The following is an 18333-nucleotide window of genomic DNA, read 5'->3' on the forward strand; positions in this document are numbered from 1 at the left end:
GCAGACTTGGAGCACTTGGTCCAGACTGGCCCTACAAGAAGTAGTCACAGGGGCGGCCCTGTGAGGAACACAGGTGCTCACCGGGACACTGACATGCCAACGGCAACCCCAGGAGGTGGAACTGTAGGGGAGACTCCATCCGTGATATTTTTATGAGGTTTCCAGATTAGCTGCAATGAATAAGTGGTATACACCCCCTTTTTTTTTCACCCCTTCTAAACAGAAAAAAAAAATGCCATAGGAGAAAGATGACAAAACACACACAAGGAAGAAAGTGAACACTCCCACCATTCTCTGTGCTGGTAGGACAGCTAATAATTCTAGGCACCCTGGGGTCACTGGAAGTGGCCCCTGGCCAGCCACTGATGGTGGAGGAGCCCCAGATGGCCAAGCCTGCTCCCGCCCCCACTTACCGGCGGGTACAGTGTAGCCTTGGTGCTAGACGAGCTGCTGGACGAGGCCCCAGTGACATGGTTCCGGTCATAGAGGGGCACTCCGCCCCGGCCCCCCATCAGGCTCACAGAGCTCATCATGGACTTGCCACATGAGATGCCTGCCCGGGGGAGAGGGACAAGGCAGGTCAGGGGCCAGGGCGCTCACAGACAGACACAGCATGTGCTGTGGTTCCTGCTGCCCGTAGGACCCAGGCTCAGGGGCACGAGTCCTGTCCTGTCCTTGCCCCCATAGGCCCCTCTGCCCCCTTGCCCCACACCGTGCCCACCTCTGCCCAGGATCCCCGCACACATCAATCAGCTCCTCACCTGGGAAGGGACCATGCTGGGAGCTGCCAGGGGCTATGAAATTGAGGGGAACATGGGGGGTCCCGCTGACATACTCATGTGGGAAGGGCCCGTTGGCCCCCGTGTAGCGCTGACACACCACACGCTGGCAAACAAAGTAGACCCCGCCCATGACGAAGAGGGAGAGGATGATGCCGATGACCGGCCCGATGGCACTGCTGTGGGCCGGGGTATCATCGGAGGGTGGCTTGGTGATCTCTGCCAGAAAACAGACAAGACGAGACAATGGACATTAGGCGCCAAGGAACAGGCTCACCCCTGGGGGTGGATACTGTGTGCCCTGAAGGGGCTGGTACAGGCACAGCACCCATTGGGAAGAGGGAGATGCTGGGGTGCTGGGGCACCACATGACCTCAGTACCACTGACACCTGCCCACCTGGCCTGCCTGGAGCACCTCTTCCCTCCTCCTCTCCAACCACCCTCCCTTACCCCCTCCCGGCTGGCTAAGCTTTACATACTTTCCAACAACCCTTCAACAACAACTCCTCTACAGTAGCCTCAGATTCATCCCTGTGTCTGGGGGCTCTCTGGGTGGCTGAGAGTGTGCACCCTGGAGGCTCTGTGAGTCACGCCCCTAAGACAGCAGGGCCAGGAGGCCCCTGGAGCCGGTTACCTGGAGCTGACCACGGGGCCACAGGTGTGGGGCAGGTAGGCAAGGCCTAGGGTCCATGAGCCTGTCTAGCTGGGGACTACCCACATGCAGGGGCTGCGCTGGGCTGACGGAGGCACCCACGGGTGGAGGCCTTCACCACAACAGGGCTCACGGCGCCCCCCATGCCTGCCTGAGACAGTGGCCCACCATGAGAGTAGCGTGAGGGGCAGAGTGTGATAGGGCCTGGGCTTGGGGTTCTGCCAACCTGCGAAGCCAGAGCCCGCTCAGGACTACAAGGTACCTGGAGGTTTTTCTGAGTGCCCTGACAGTGTGCCGGCCAGGAGGGGACAGTCCTCAACTGGCTCCACTGTCAAAGCCTGGGGCATAGGGCAGGAGCACGGAGGCTCTCAAGTCAACTTTGACAAAAGGACATTCACTTTCCCATCAGGCTGGCCCAATGGTTCCAAGGGTAAGCCACTGTGACCCTCCTGCCAGCCTAAACCCAAAGGGAAGGAGGAAAAGTGTTGGCTCGGGTGACAGGACCAGACTGTGGATAAATGTCACCCCCAACACTGGAGCCACCACCATGCCAGAGGCTGAAGAGAGACACTGTCAGAATGACGCATGCCCAGCAACGGGGTTGGGCTTTAGACCCCTGGTGGCACCCATCTCTGCCCGCTGGCCCCAGGGACCCAATTTCTTGAGATAGTAACTGAGGTGCCTCACCTGGCTTCACTTGAAGGTACAAAAGTGTTCGGGGACCCCTCCTCCTTCCCTGCCCATAAGACCTCTCTCCTGTAGTCAGCTCTCAGCCTAGGTACCTTTATGGTAAATAGAGAGCCCATGTCGCCAAGCATGTGTACACATTCCCACTTCCTGTCTGGGACTCCAGCTCTCTTCCTGTCAGAATCAAAGACAGGCTTTCAAGAGCCACCACCGCCAGGAAGCTTTCCCTGACTGCCCTGGTCTCACATCCTGTGGCTCCTGTATCCCTGACTGTATAGGCTGCATCACTCAAGAGGTATGGAGCATATGTGTGCATTTGCATACTGCAATTCCTCTGCCAGAGAACAGTCTGCCAGGGAAGGGGCCACCCTAAGTCCCATCAGTAACCTTGCTGCCTGACAGATGCTGCTGAGTGAGGTCCTAGTGGGCACAAGCATTCCCTCTCAGGCAGTCAGCCTCTTCCACAGGAGGCCTGTCTCTCCATGGCTCACAATCCTCTCTCCCCATCCTAGTTCAGCCTCACAACTGCCTCCACTTCCTCCTTCCTCCCTTGCCCACCTCCTCCACAGGCTGAGTACTCCCAACCTTCTAGCCTCTTCGTTTGGCCCCCAGCATACCTTCTCCCTTGAGACCCCACCCTTGTGGGGAGGAACCCAGCCCAGGGTGAACCCTCTACAGGAAGCTGGCTCACCACACATGAGCTCATCCGAGCCGTCGATGCAGTCGGGAAAGGAGTCGCACTGCTGCTTGATGAGGACACACTGGCCACTGGCACATCGGAATTGGTTGGGCAGGCAGACGGCTGCAAGGAGGAGTCTTGCATTCAGAGAGGCTACAGGGTATGATGCAGCCAGGTGTGCTAAGTGCATAGCCACCAACCATTGCTCCCTGCCCCGCCACTGAGACCCAACTGAAAGGTCTGGGTTCCGGGATCCCTGGGTGGCGCAGCAGTTTAGCGCCTGTCTTTGGCCCAAGGCGCGATCCTGGAGACCCGGGATTGAGTCCCACATCGGGCTCCTGGTGCATGGAGCCTGCTTCTCCCTCTGCCTGTGTCTCTGCCTCTCTCTCTCTCTCTCTGTGACTATCATAAATTTAAAAAAAAAAAAAATTGAAAGGTCTGGGTTCCAAAGCAGAATGGACAAATGGGACCCTTTCTAGGATGGGGTCAGGGAGTGGTCACAGCAAATCCAGTCTCCACCCTCCCCTCAATGACCCCTGTTCCAATGTCTATGTATAGCTGGGGTAGGACTGGCAGGAAAGAGACCTCAACGACTCCCAGGAAGTATTTATCAGCTCTTACCATGACTGGCCCATGCAGAGCCAGGACTAACACAGCCCCTGCCCCAAGGCTCTCCTGAGTTATGGGGAGCTAAGAGCCAATTGTAGGAATGATCCAGAATGGGTGAGGCAGGAGACAGGTGATACATCTCAACACAGCTCCGTGGGTGGAGAATCAGGAAGGCAGAGCAGAGCTCAACCAGGAAGGCAAAGGCAGTTCAGAGCCTTTTGGACTAGGAGGAAGAGGCTGGGTATGGCTTGCTGTCCCTGTCTCACTCCATGTTCCAGAAGGCTGACCTGGAAGGAGTTACAGCTCTAGGCACTGAAAGACACTGCCTGGGGGCGGGGGGGGGGCCTCAGCCATCACCCACCCCCAGGGCTTGCTACATCAGCTCCCCACCTGCCCTGGCCTGTCCGGAGTGCCCCTTCCTGGGAACTAGAGATGAGGGAAACCTGTCCTTTCAGTGGGTGGGACAATTTGTTGGCAACAGAACAGGGGAGGAAGCTTCTAAAAGATGGTAAAGCCCAGAGCCTGAAACAGTGCCTGTGGTCAGCACTGCACTTTGCACCGGGATAAACATTTACAGGGGAAGAGGCAGGGAAATGGTGCCTCATCAAGGCTCCTGTCCTGCTCTGAGATTGTCGCCAAAACACGCTAGGGCAAGAGTGGGTGGCAAGGCTCAGCAAACTCTTTTGTAAAGGGCCAGGTAATAGGTATTTAGGCTTCAAGGGCCACAGATCTCTATTGTAATGACTTAACTCCACTGTTTTAATGCAAAACCAGCCACGGACAATACGTAAACAAATGAGCCTGGATATGTTCCAATAAAACTTTAGGAAAACTGGTGGAGGTCTGGATCTGGCACTCAGGCTGTAAGCAGTCTGCCAATCTCTGGTCTCCCACCTCCATCAAATCCTCAAAGGGTCCATAGGCAGGAAAGACTTCACAATTGCAGCTTTATAGAAACAGCTGAAGAAGTGACTCCCCCCACCCCCAGGCCCTCATCCTCCACAAAATGGCTACACATCATGAATGGGGACAGTGGACAGTGACCAATGAGCACGTGAGTTATCTAAGAACAGCATCTGGCAGCTGTTGGGGAGGCAGTTAGAGCAACCCACTAATAGCTCAGTCATCGGGCCATGGCCCTGACGATAGATACGTGGCAGGAAACAACCGAGCAAGTCGTTTATAAAAAGAAAATTCAGAAGATGCACACAGATGAGGTTTCACTGTTAAGGTCTAAAGGAAGATCCTGCTGGTCAGAGTGGACTGGGGATGACTAAGCAAATCTTTTTGTCACTTTCGGCTCAGTGGGATGCTAGAAACCACCCAGGAGTAAGCATTATCCTACAGACTGCTCTGTGGAGGACAGCACTACCTTTTGGGATGGAGATTAATAGAGTGTGCACCATGGAAATCCTGCTGACTACTGGATTTGCCTTGGGTTTTTGTGAAACTCTAGCTCCAATGAGGGAAGGCAAGATAGACTCTTAACAGTCTGCCTTCAGGATCCCTGGGTGGCGCAGCGGTTTAGTGCCTTCCTTTGGCCCAGGGCGCGATCCTGGAGACCCGGGATCGAATCCCACATCAGGCTCCCGGTGCATGGAGCCTGCTTCTCCCTCTGCCTGTGTCTCTGCCTCTCTCTCTCTCTCTCTGTGACTATCATAAATAAATAAAAATTTAAAAAAATAAAAAACCAGTCTGCCTTCAAGTCAAATTGCCCGGCAGGACAGGACAGAGTGGATGGCAAGGTTTTCCTCAGTGGACCTAAAAGGATCCTTGAGATCTGACAATTTTGCTCCTGGCCAAGGTTCTACACCAAACCTACTCTTGTGTGGCTGGACTGAGCCCAAGCTCCAGGAGGACAGGGCAAGTGGCTTGCTGGGGCCGTTATCTCAGGGAGGGCGGCAACCAGGAAGGGGCCGGTCCAAGGTCAGGTAGAAGTGGGGGCGGGGCCAGGGCAGGCAGGGGTGGGACCAGGCAGAGGTAAGAGAAGGGTCGAGAGCGGGCTGGGGTAGGGGTAGGGTCAGGGTGGGGGCGGGTGGGGGCAGGAGGGGCAAAGAGCGGAGGTAGGGCCAGAGAAGGGCGGGGCTGGAGCAGGGTCTGGAGGAGCGGAGGCGGCTCAGGGAGTGGGGGCGGGGCCAGGGAGGGCCGGGGCCAGGGATAGGTCATGCAGAGCTGGGGGCGGAGCCACGGAAGGGCGGGGCCGGAGCAGGGTGCTGCGGAGAGGAGGTGGGGCCAAGGCAAGTGGGCGGGGCCACGGAGGCGGGGCCGGGTCAGGCGGGGTGGAGGCGGGGCCGGCCTCACCGTCGCAGTCGACCTCGTCCGAGCGGTCCTGGCAATCCGCTTCTCCGTCGCAGCGCAGACGCAAGTCCACGCACTGGCCCCGCGCGCAAGGGAACTGGGCGGCCGAGCACACGGGGCAGCCCTCCTCGTCGCTCTGGTCGTCACACTCGGGGAAGCCGTCGCAGCGCCAGGCCCCGGGGATGCAGTCGATCTCCCCGGTAGCACACGCAAACTGGTCAGGGGAGCAGGTGGGAGGCTCTGCGGAGAACACAAACACCATCACGCACCACCCTGCTGGGCTTCCAAGCAGGAGACGGCTCAGCTCGATCACGGTGCTATATCCACGCGGTCTCCACTGCAGCGTGACCTGCCGCTGTCCCGCCTCCAGCCCCAGAGTAAGATGAAGGCGGGGATCATAAATGTTTGCTGAAAGGAGACGTGAATCTCTGTTGCTTTTTTACTGTGGAGGAGAAAGGATGCTGATTTGAACGTGAGCTTTAAGCTGCAAATACTACACCAAGTTGAGCAGGAAATGCTCTGGGCTGGAAACTCGACCCTGACCTTTGAGAAGCCAAGGCAGACCCCCGTAGTTCTCCAGTCTCCTCACATGCACCTGGAGGCACTGGACCAGGTTTCTGGGGATGCCCACTGGAGTCTCACCTTTGCCTCCCTGGGGTCCCAGGTCTGTGTGCATACCTGGCTGGCCACACCTGAGCATCCACTGCATGCACACGCACATACCCCTTAGAAGATGGAGGGTCAGAAAGCAGGTGCTTAGGACCTGCACCCATTAAAGGTCTCAGGCAGCTGGAGCAGTGAGGCTGGGACTCTGTGAGTGGCCAGCATGCCCACAGATACAGCAGGGGGGCTAGTGGAGGATTTACCAGGCATCTTGTTGAGAGGAAGGCTAAGGAGAGGCGGGAGAGCGAGGATACCATGGTGGGAGAGTGCAAGAGGGAGTAGGAAGGCTCCTGGTGGAAGGCGTCACCTGAAGGTGGGGAACTGGGTGAACAGGAGACAGGGGACCAGGGGCCACCTCCTTCCTGGTGACCATGGCAAGTCGCTCTACTCCTCATGTCTGACTACCTCAGTGCAGGCCAAGTGCAGGCCAGGACACAGCTGGAGAGCAGGGTAGAACCATGTGGGAGCTAGACAGCTCTGGGGTTGAACGTAGGCTCCCCTTGGCAACTTTGCTCAACCAGACAAACGCCCCAACCTCTCAGGGCCTCTGTTCCCTCATTCCTAAAACAGAAGTAGCAATGCTACATCCCATGCTCCTCACAGGACAGCAAAGTAAGCGTGGGGGTGTGTGACTGCACATGGCTCAGAAGAGCTCAAATGGCTTTGGGGCTGATGCGCCCTGAGAATGCTGAATGAAGCATGTGGTTGTACCTCCACCATCTGGTTCCTGCCACTTCACGAGGCACAAGGGCCCATTGTCACCCCCGAGAACCCCTCAGAGCTCTCGTCCTCTTATGCTCTCCCCAGAGAAGTAGCCAGGCAGCCCCAGTCTGAAGGGCTAAGGGCAGGTTGGGGAAGGGGCAGGGGGCACATCGTTCCCGTCATTCATGTCATTCACACAGAGACCCAGGGTTGCAGTCCAAGGGACGGCTGAGTGCTCTGTGTGGTCCCCTCTTTGCCAAGGCAGCCTGGACATCTGTGGGAGTTGCCAAGCCACTCAGGCCACAAAACCACATGAGCCCTGGGGTTGGAATTTGGAGAAAAGCCATGAAGAGCTCAGGAGGGTCAAGGTAGTGGGGGACAGCCACAAAATGTCCTCTCTGCTCTGCGCACCACTCTTGGGGGTTCAGAGTGTAAGGCAGGGCAAGAGAAAGCTCCAGAAGGACAGACCCTATGGTCCTACTCCCCAGGCTCCTGGGCAGTGGATATTATCTCCAGGGGCAGGGTGAGCTGAGAACAGGCATCAGTGTACTGACGGGCATATGCTGAGCACCTGCTGTGGGTAGGACAGAGTGTGCAGGCCGGGCTGTAGGGGTGAAGATAAGCAGAAACAGGACAGGATAAAAACCAGCACCCAGGAACTCAAAAGAGAGGAAATGAGAGGATTCAATGTTACCTGGCGGACACTGGGGGCAGCAGAGAGGAACCCTGGGATTTGGGCTTCATCACAGTGATGATAACAATTGTCTCTTTTTATTATGACTGCCCAGTGTCCCACAACCAATAGCAGCTAGCATTTCTGTGTGCCACATGCCAGGGACCCCGCAAAAATGCATGTTACTTATTACCACAACGACTCCAAGGTTACCAGGCACTCTCAAACTCTCTGTTCCACAGAAGAGAAAGTGGAGGCTCAGAGAAGCCAAGTGACTAGCCCAGGATTGCTCAGCTGGGAAGTGGTAGAGCTAGGATCTGAACCAGATATGTCTGACCCCTAAGCTTACATTTTGACCACTCCCCACCCAGCTTTAGGGAAGAAGAGGATCAAGGGTGGAAGGAGGGAGAACGGACAAAATTACAAAGAGAAACAGGCCCACTATTGGAGTTGGAGACTTCAACACCCTCATAACTGAGAGCTCACAGGCAGTCAGGAGGGATATAGACAGCCTTGAACAACACCATCCATCAACTGGATCTAACTGATGTCTACAGTACACTTCTCCCAAAGGGAGCAGACAACACAACCTTTTCAACATGGAGCACTTGCCAAGAAAGACCACATGCTGTGTTGTAATACACAAATGAACAAAGCTAAAAGGATAAAAATCATACAAAGTATTTCTCTGACCACAGCGGAATTCAACTTGAAAGCAGGAGCTCCTGGGTGGCACAGTTGGTTGAGCATCCAACTCTTGATTTTGGCTCAGGTCATGATCTCAGGGTCCTGGGATTGAGGCCCACGTCAGACTCTGTGCTCAACAGGTAGTCTCCTAGAAATGCTCTCTTCCTCTGCTCCTCCCCTTGCTTGCATTCTCTCTGTCTCTCTCTCAAATACAAATAAATCTTTAAACTAGAAATCAGTAACAGAGAGCTGGCTGGGAAATCCCCAACTATTTCGATATTAAAATAACATACTTCTAAATAGTTCAGAAGCCAAAGAAATTGTCTTAGGAGAAATTTTAAAATGTTTGAACTAACAGAAGAAAATAGAACTTATCAAAATTTGTAGGATGCAGCAAAAACAGTATCTCAAGGGAAATTCATAGCCCTGAATGCATACACTGGAAAAGGAGGGAAGACAAAGAGACAATTGGCCCTGGAGACTGGATGCCACAGTGACTGTGATTTTAAAAGGATGCTGGGGAGGGACCTGACAGGCAAGAATCCAGTCCCTGTCCATGTCCCAAAAGAAAGTGTTGAGATCACACCTACCACCACAGGTCAGCAGATTCTGCAAGAGCACGAGATGGACTGGGCATGAGCACCGTGGTGTCCCATCTCCCTTGGCAATGCAGATGTGGGAGCAGCCACCGTTGTCCCGGGCACACGGGTGGGCCGCTGTAGAGACAAAAAGAGGGAGGGGGTCAGGCTCTGCCTCTCACCTCAGGACTGCAGCCCAGAGGGTGCTAGAAATAAAGGCCAGGTGAGAACTCACAAGAATGTGTGCTCCTGTGGCCAGGCCCCTACACATCATCCCACTTAATTTCCAGGGAAGCCTAGAGTCTACTTTCTCAACAATGTGCATTCTACAGAAGGAAAATGGAGGCTAAAAGCACTCTCATCACAGCCAGCCTGTCTACACCAGCTCCCACTGGCACCCACAACCACTACTTTGCACTGTCTCTCATGGTGTGCGGCTTCCACACATTCACGTCCTAATGCCTGGAATCTGTGAATGTGACTTTATTTGGAAAAAAGGGTCTTCACAGATGTAATCAAATTAAGGATCTGGAGATGAGATCATCCTGGATTTTCTGGGTGGGCCCTAAATCCAATGACAGGTCTCCTTGTAAGAGACCACAGGACAGGTGAAGACATGGAGAAGTCTGTGTGATGACAGAGGCAGAGACTGGAGTCCTGTTGACCCAGGGAGCACCTGCAATCACCACAAACTGGAAGGGGCAAAGAGTGTTCCCACCCACAGCCTCCAGGAGGGGTGCAGTGCTGCTGCCACCTTGTTCTTGGACTTCTGGGGTCCAGACTGTAGAGGAGAATACACTTCAGTTGTGTTAAGTCACCCAGTTTGTGGTGATTTGTTACAGCAGCCACAGGAAGCTAACGTACATGGGGATAAATACCAGGTCAGCGAATCCCCAAGGAATGTGGTGTTTTTGATTCAATTAGCTGGATTAACTAACACCCGAACAACAGGATGAAGCCTGGGAAGGCGCCTGCCCTCCCTCAGGTGAGGGGAAATGAGAGAAAGCGTGAGCCCAAGCCCCAACCCCACAGAAAAATCGGTGGCCTGCCTCAACCTCCAGGACTAAGTATATAAAGTGATAAAAGTCATGGTTCAGAGCAGGGGTCAGCCAACTTTTCCTATAAACAAGAAAGTAAGTAGTTTTGGCTTGACGGGCCAGACCATCCATCACAGGTCTGCCAGCTGTCACATGAAGGCGGCTGTGCATGACACATAAACCAATGGGCATGGCTGAGTGCCAATAAAACTTTATTTACAGAATCAGGAGATGTCTTGATGGGGACCAGAGGCCGTGGAGCGCCACCTCTGGTTTAGAGTTTACTGTAGAATTTCCTGAGTAAGCAGGTTGGGTGCTCCATGTCCCAAATCAACACAGGGGAGCACACTCAAGGATCTCCCAGCCTCCTCAAAAACGTCATGTCCATGACACTGCACATGTCCTAGACACTGCACAACTGCATGCACACGGGCACCCCAGTGTCCAACCTCATCCCTTTTTGTTAAACATTTCCTGGCTCTCCCACCCCCTCAGGTCTAAGGAGCTGCTGGTTATATGCCTAGCTTTGCGCCAACACCAGCAGGTCTGGACATTCGTGGCCTTGAAGTTCACCATTTGGACCACATGCCAGCCATTCTGAAGGCTGTGACACCCAAAAATCTGTGGCTTCACTGAGAATGGTGTGAGGGGCCAATGGGAACTCAGGCACTCTGACCCATCTATCGGGCGTCTGAGCCATATGGAAGTCACTTACCCAGTGACTTCACTTATCCAGGACCCGACCAAGAACCCACAGGACAGGAACCAGCCACCCAACAGTCACCACAGAAGTGACCAATTCAGTTTGTCACAGGTCACATCCCCAGCTCAGAGCAGGGAGCCCCAGAACCCCACTCAGACCCATGTGTTTGTACTCCACACACACCTCTGCCGATCTCAGCTGCTAATCTACCTACCCCACAGGAGGTAAGCATCAGAAAAGCCCAGTGTGGAAACCCAGGCCCCCAGACCCAAGCCCCTCCCTGTTTACTAGCCACTTGACAAGGAAAGCTAACACCCTTTCTGAGCCCTGCTCTCCTCGGATATAATACAGAATTAGAGTAAAATAACACACATAACATAGTGATGCACTTGGGCACCTGGGTGGCTCAGTCGGTTAAGCAAATGCTTTCGGGTCAGGTCATGATTCCAGAGTCCTGGGATCGAGTCCTGCACCAGGCTCCCTGCTCAGTGGGGAGTCTGCTTCTTTCTCTCCCTCTCCACCCTGCTCACGCTCTCTCTTTGTCTCTCTCAAATCAACAAAATCTTAAAAAAACAAACGGTGATGCACTGAGCACAAGGACCGGGTGCTATCCATCAGAGCAGTGTGGCTGAGCAAGGAGGCCAAGAGAGAAGCTTAACCACTGAGAACACAACACTTGAGCTGAGGGAAAGCCAAGGAATTAGCAGGATTCACTCAGAGCAGGAAAGGGGATCAGAGAAAAGGACTCTGGGGAGGAGTGGACATGTCCAGTGGGAGGGTGAGGGGCCCAGGTGAGGTGGGCACGTGGGGCAGCCCCCAGGGCCTTGAAGACAGGCAGCTTGAAGGAAGCCAGACCAGAGGCATCACAGGACAGAGATAGTGATGGCCCTGTTCACTGCTCTGTCCCAGTAGCAAGCATCTAGCTGGTAGCTGGGGTATATTTACTGAATACAGAGTGGAAAGACAGATGCACACATGCCCCTACATCCATCTACAGCCATAAATGGAGAGGGTGGAGGAACAAGAGGTCTTAAGTATAGGAGTCCCTCTCTCCCAGCCCTTCGGCACAGCCCAGACTGTTGTATGTGGAATCCTAAATCCCATTCCCCAGCCTGATCCTCAGCACAGTGGGTGTGATGAGCTATCATGCCTGTGGTTTTGTTACCATATACAGTAGAGGGGTTTTACAGAGCATTAAGGCTACTCACCAGTTGAGTTGGAGTTAATTAAAAGGGATGCTAATTTAAAGGTGTGTAAAACTAATCACAGGACCTCTGAAAGGCAGAGCAGGTTGTCCAGCTGGTAGTAGAGGAGGAAGTCAAACCTGGATCTGTTGCTGAGACAGAGGCGCCCAATGAGGGCCTGAGAGTGGCCCCGGCCAACAGCCAGCCCCGCAGCCATTGCACTGGCCAGCCTCCTACTTGCTAAGAGGGGTGGACAGATGCCCACCCTCCTGTCGGGGACCTGCCCGCAACAGTTCCCCTGCTCCACGTACAGAACTCCTCTAGGCTGACATCCTCCACAGCATGGATGCCGGTCAGGTGGGCGACTCGGCCCTGGACTCGCGTCCTCTTGTCCCCGGTGGTCTTCTCCACACGTTCAATCATCTGCTGCTGGCGGTCAATCCAGTAGAGGTGCTTGCCCAGGATGGTCAGGCCCAAAGGCTGCACGATGTTGGCATCCTCCAGGGTCAGGCGGTTGGCCCCTGCAAGTGAGACAAATGCCCCCTGAGTGGAAGCTGACCCTGAGAGCTCAACCCTTGCTCATCTCAGAACAGAGGGCTGCCAGCGACCCTGGGGGATTCTGTGCTCTGGCCAGGGCCAGGAGCTAAAGCAGACTCCCTGGAAGCAGGCAGATCTGAAACCAGCCCTCCGACAGCCCTGCTCCCATTTGGGCCAGCCCCTCCCTTACCTCACCTCACGTATAGAAGAAAAGCCCCTCAAAGCACCTCTCCAGCCTCAGGGCATCCCAGTCTGAGGCAGCCCACAGCAGAGTAGCTACAAGTGTGGGTGCTGGAGGTGGAGGGGTCAGACTCCTGTTCCAGCCCACGCTATGGGACCCTGGACAGGTCACCCACCCTCTCTGAGACTCCTCTTCTGCCTCACCACATGGAGATCATTCACGATCTGTGTCCTGGAATTCTTGGCTGGGACTATATATTGTAGACACAAAGCTGCAACACAATGCCCACCTGAAACAGATCCTTGACAAATGTGGTGAATGGTACCAAAATTACTGATGACAAGGGAGGCTGGCTGGCCCTGGGAAGGTCAGACCTGTCGGTTGCTGAGGGGCCCAACCCCTGGGGGGGCCCCCAGGGCACCAACCTGACAGGTCACAGCTTTCGATGCGCTTCAGGTCCGCGTCCACCCAGAAGAGCTTGCCCAGCCTGTTGTCCACCACGAGGGCCACGGGCCGAATGAGGCCTGTGGTGAAGAGGACCTCACGCTCAGTGCCATCCAAGGCTGCGCGCTCAATCTTGGCTGCTCTGTCTTGCATGTTGGTGAAGTACAGGTACCTGTGGGAGGGGAGCAGGTGAAGGTCAGGTGTTGCATCCTGACCTGCCATGTCCTCATCCAGGATTGAGTGCACAAAGCCCCTGATCCAGCAGGCCTTTGGGAAGATAACAGTCACACGGCCCTAGCCAGTCAAGGCTGGCCCCCAAGGCTGTACAGAGTTGAAGGGTGTCCCCCAAGAATTCGTATCTGCCAAGAGCTCAGAATGTGACCGTAATTGGAAACTGGGTCTTTGTAGATGCAATTAAGAATCAAAGTGAGGGATCCCTGGGTGGCGCAGCGGTTTGGCGCCTGCCTTTGGCCCAGGGCGCGATCCTGGAGACCCGGGATCGAATCCCACGTCGGGCTCCCGGTGCATGGAGCCTGCTTCTCCCTCTGCCTATGTCTCTGCCTCTCTCTCTCTCTCTCTCTGTGACTATCATAAATAATTAAAAAAAAAAAAAAAAAAAAGAATCAAGGTGAGAGGGATCCCTGGGTGGCGCAGCGGTTTAGCGCCTGTCTTTGGCCCAGGGCGCGATCCTGGAGACCCGGGATCGAATCCCACATCGGGCTCCCGGTGCATGGAGCCTGCTTCTCCCTCTGCCTGTGTCTCTACCTCTCTCTCTCTCTGTGTGACTATCATAAATAAATAAAATTTTAAAAAAATTAAAAAAAAAAAAAGAATCAAGGTGAGACCATCTGGTCAACACCTGGAGCCCCCAGAACCTGGAAGAGAGACAAGGAAGGGTCCCCGCAGAGCCTCCAGAGGGGGCACAGCCCTGCTGACACTTGACTTTAGACTTCTGGCTTCTGGAACCATGAAAGGACAAACATCTGTTCTTTCAATCCCCCCAGCCAGTAGTCATTTGTTGTGACAGCCTCAAGGACGAGCACACGCTCTGTCCCCTTCCACAGCTAAGAAGTCCCTGCCTCCATGGAGGTCAGCCTCAAGGGAGACTCATTAGGTTGCTAAGGAGCCACCTGAAATAAATGGGTTTGTGTTCCCCAAGCCCTTGTGGGCTGCAGGGGCTGATACCATCATCATCCCCAATTCTCAGATAAAGACACCAAATCCCTGAGGTTACAGCACCTGCCTGAGGTCGCAAGGGCAGTAAGTGATGGGGTCAGGTTTCAAACTTGCACCTGGCCAGCCCAGGGCCTGTGTTCACACTAGCTGTCCTTACCCCTCCACCAAGTGGTGCCTCCATAAGCCTGAGTCCCGCCTGGCATGGCAGCCCTGCAGGTATCTGAAGGTGCCTGCCGTGTGCCTGCCACCCACCTCCAAACCTCCGCATGCTTAGCTTTATTTCTGAGCTTTATGTCATGTGGCTTTTTGGTCTCCCTCTTGCCCTGGTTATTCCCTTCGGGACCCTCCAAGTCTGCCTACATCTTCATGGAAGGAGAAAGCTCCCAGGAGTTGGGCTGCACCCAGGAAAGGAGTGAGCTCCCTGTGGTGGAACGTATGCAAGTGAATAACAGCCATCAGCCGGCATGCTATGGAAGGGATTTTTGCATTGGGTTCAATTTGATGGGGATGGTACAAAACCTATTAATTAAAACTATGTCCTTCCAAGGTCTCCCTGCTGAGGTAAAACCCCACGCTGCAGTGCCTGCCCATCCCCAGCCTCGCACCCTCGCTCAGCATTGACGACGATGGCCCGTGGCTTGTCGCGATCCCCACGGAGCACCACACCCATGGCGTCTCCATTCAGCCGGTGGACGTTGATGGTATTGGTGGCCTCGCACGTCCAGAACAGCGTCCGGCTGTAGATGTCGATGCTAAGATCGTGGGGCTGCCTGTCCGGGTTTTGGCTCTGGCTCGGAGAGGTCAAAACAAAAGGCTGTAAGACAGGAAGAGACGAGCATTGGCTACAGACCCCAGGGGAGGGTCGAGGCTTTGGCGCCTGAGTCCAGAATGAAAGTCGAGACTCCTGCCCTGTCTGGGGACCTTTCCTGTTGGATCAGCGCACCCATGTGTCCACCTGAGAGGAAGATGGATCAAGAAGCAGCTCTTGGGAAGGCGCTCGCCCATTAGCTCAAATCTCCAGCCCACTCATTAGGAAATTCGCAGTGCACTGTCACGTCCCATGCCCTCTGGGTCCCGTTCCTACCCCACAGAAGGGCCACCTGATGGTTCAACAGTTACCACCCCACACACAAACCACAGCCTCCTTCTCAAGACATCTCTCTTCCTGCTTATCATCTTGGACTCATGCTTTTGGATTAAGACCTTCAAACCTGGGACACCTGGGTAGTGTCCAGGGTCCTGGGATCAAGGTCCACATCAGGCTCCACAGGGAGCCTGCTTCTCCCTCTGCCTCTCTTTGTGTGTCTCTCATGAACAAATAAATAAAATCTTAAAAAAAAAAAAAAAGAACTTCAAACCTTGTTATTTTTTAAATTCAGGGTGCCAGGACAATTAGATGTATTGAACAGAAGCCCACCTCTCGCAGCCCTCTTCCCTGAGGGAGAGACCAGGGCTGCGAGCCCTGGCAAGGGTGGATGGGTGACACACAGCGCACCTCCAGAGCAAGGGGCCAGACACCTCTCCCAGCAGTGGTTCTGTCTACACCCTGGGTCTCTGCCCTGGGAGACTCTCTGGAGAACTCTGCCTGACTCTATGCCATCTGCCGTGAAGCAGGGTCGAGCCCTGGCTTTTGGAGCTCCCGACAGAGAATGCGTTTTCCAAAATGCCACAGAAGGAGGGGAGAGCCCAATGTCACCCTCATCTCCCCTACATGCCAGAAGCCTGGCTCTCTGTTGCATCTGGGTCCCTTGGGGGTACCCTGAAAGACTGTGTTCAGGTTCTCAGGTGACACGACCTGGTGCAAAGTGGACTTCCCAGAGGTCCCACCATGGGTTTAGATGAAAAGTCCTTCCCTCTAAGAAAGGCATCATTAAGATGATGCTCTGCTAAGAAGTCACTGCAAATTTTTTCTCTTGTTAACAGTCAAAACAAAGTCTCCTGGGGCAAGAAGGGGCTTATAGCTGAAAAGAAGCCCAGCCTCTTGAACCCAGCTAGAAAGGAACACCACCCCACACACAAACCACAAACAGCAGCCTCTGATCCAGCCACACTGGGCTGCTAGAAGCATGTGATTCACGTCTGAACATAGAGAACTGCTTTCAAGGGCCATGGGTCCCTGCAGGTAACAACAGCCATATCCCCAAGAGTTGGGGGCTCTGGGAGCCAAGCATCAGCTCCAACTGCAAACATCCCTTCCCCAAAGCCACAGACTCTGGCCAGAGACCACAGCCCAGAGCAACTGCCAGGCTGGGAGTAAAGCAAGGTTCTAGCCGGCCTTAGTAGGAATCAGGCTCTCTGTGGAGGGCAGGTCTGTGAGGGACCAGGCATAAAACCAGACTTTGGGACACCAGTCATCAGAACAACCAGCCAAGAAACATACGTGGTATAAGGTGACCCACTGCTCATACCTCTTCCCAGGGCAGATGAGCTGTAACGACTGGCCAGCTATAAAATGCAAACTCCAATTTTAATGTCAGTAACAAAACTTAGGCTAATGCAAAAGTTCTTTTTTCTTTTTTTTTTTTTTTAAAGGTTTTATTTATTCATGAGAGACAGAGAGAGAGAGAGGCAGAGACATAGGCAGAGGGAAGCAGGCTCCCTGCAGGGAGCCCACTGCAGGACTGGATCCCAGAACTCTGGATCACATCCTGAGCCGAAGGCAGCCACTCAACCACTGAGCCACTCAGGCATCCCTAAATGCAAAAGTTCTTAAGAGAATCCTATTCGATACCACAAACACCACCACCCCTCCATACCAGTACAAAGTAGCACCTGGCCACAGGGGAGTGTCCATAGCAGTGCAGTCATGACAGCCCAAGGACCCGGGATCCGTCAATGGGGACAGAGGGGGTGCCTGGGTGGCTCAGTGGTTGAGCGTCTGCCTTCGGCTCAGGTCATGACCTCATGGTCCTAGGATGGAGCCCCATGTCAGGCTCCCTGCTCAGCAGGGAGATCTGCTCCTCCCTCTCCCTCCTCCTTGTTCAAGCTCTTTCTCTCTCAAAATAAGTAAATAAAATCTTTCTTAAAAAAAACAGATGGACAGAGGAGCAAACTGTGGTATATCTCCTGTGGAGTATTTTCAGCTTTAAGAGGAAGGAAACTCTAACACCTGCTACGATGTGGATGATCCTTGAGGACATTATGCTGAGTCAAAGACGCCAGGCACAGAGAAGAATACAGCATGATTCTACTTACATGAAGTATTTAGAAAAATCTAATTCATAGAGACCCAAAGCAGAAGGGAGGTTGCCAGAGCTGGAAGAGGGGGCGGGGGACCTAGTGTTTAGTGGGGACAGATTTCCAGTTTGGGAAGATGACAGAGCTCTGGAGATGGTCATGGTGACAGCTGCATGACCATATGAAGGTACTTAGTGCCCCCGAGCCATATACGTGCAAATGGTTAAAATGGTAAAATCTATGTTACATATGTTTACTGCAATAAAAAAAAAGGTTTACTGCAAATACAACTTAGTCAAGTAGATAATAATTTAAAACATCATCCTTGAGTGGTGGGGAGGGTCTTGGGTAGCTTAGTTGGTGATGCATCTATGCATCTGCCTTCGGCTCAAGGTCATGATTTCCGGGTCCTGGAATCGAGCCCCACGTGGGGTTCCTTCCTCAGCTCCCTCTCCCTCTGCCCACTGCTCCCCCTGCTTGTGCTCTCTCACACTCTCTCTCCCAAATAAATACAATCAATCCATCAAATTAAATAAATAAATAAATAAATCCATCCATCCATCCATCCATCCATCCATCCTTGGGGGCACATCCCTAATAAAGAATGAAAGCCACCAGAGGGTGGAGCTTAGCAAGACTCACAGGGAGGGAAACAGATGTGTCCCAAATTAAGTAGAAACCCAGAAGGTAAAAAGAAAAGAAAAGAAAAGAAAAGAAAAGAAAAGAAAAGAAAAGAAAAGAAACCCAGAAGGTGTCCCTAAAGGACTTTTCCTTCAAAGTCTCTCCCTGCTTTTGGCAGACGCTAAGAAAGAACACCTCTTGATGAGACTTCAAGGCAATTTGCGCCCAGTACCTGCCTCCACAGGGAAGCCACCAGCCATCAATT

General features: G+C 53.8%; 1 protein-coding gene across 2 annotated transcripts in view; it reads right to left on the reverse strand.

Moving 5' to 3' along the window:
* The window catches only part of LRP5 (LDL receptor related protein 5), a 108973-nt gene that overhangs the window by 7352 nt on the left and 83288 nt on the right, over positions 1-18333 (reverse strand). For both annotated transcript variants that reach the window (XM_041773934.1, XM_041773933.1), the window contains exons 14-21: positions 14876-15084; positions 13076-13266; positions 12244-12453; positions 9021-9146; positions 5709-5945; positions 2811-2921; positions 762-998; positions 414-553 (exon numbers count right to left, since the gene is read on the reverse strand). In XM_041773934.1, coding sequence (XP_041629868.1) covers positions 414-553; positions 762-998; positions 2811-2921; positions 5709-5945; positions 9021-9146; positions 12244-12453; positions 13076-13266; positions 14876-15084 — 1461 coding nt within the window. The remainder of the gene's footprint in view (positions 1-413; positions 554-761; positions 999-2810; positions 2922-5708; positions 5946-9020; positions 9147-12243; positions 12454-13075; positions 13267-14875; positions 15085-18333) is intronic.

Source organism: Vulpes lagopus, chromosome 11 (genome assembly GCF_018345385.1).
Source record: "Vulpes lagopus strain Blue_001 chromosome 11, ASM1834538v1, whole genome shotgun sequence".
Classification (NCBI taxonomy): domain Eukaryota; kingdom Metazoa; phylum Chordata; class Mammalia; order Carnivora; family Canidae; genus Vulpes; species Vulpes lagopus.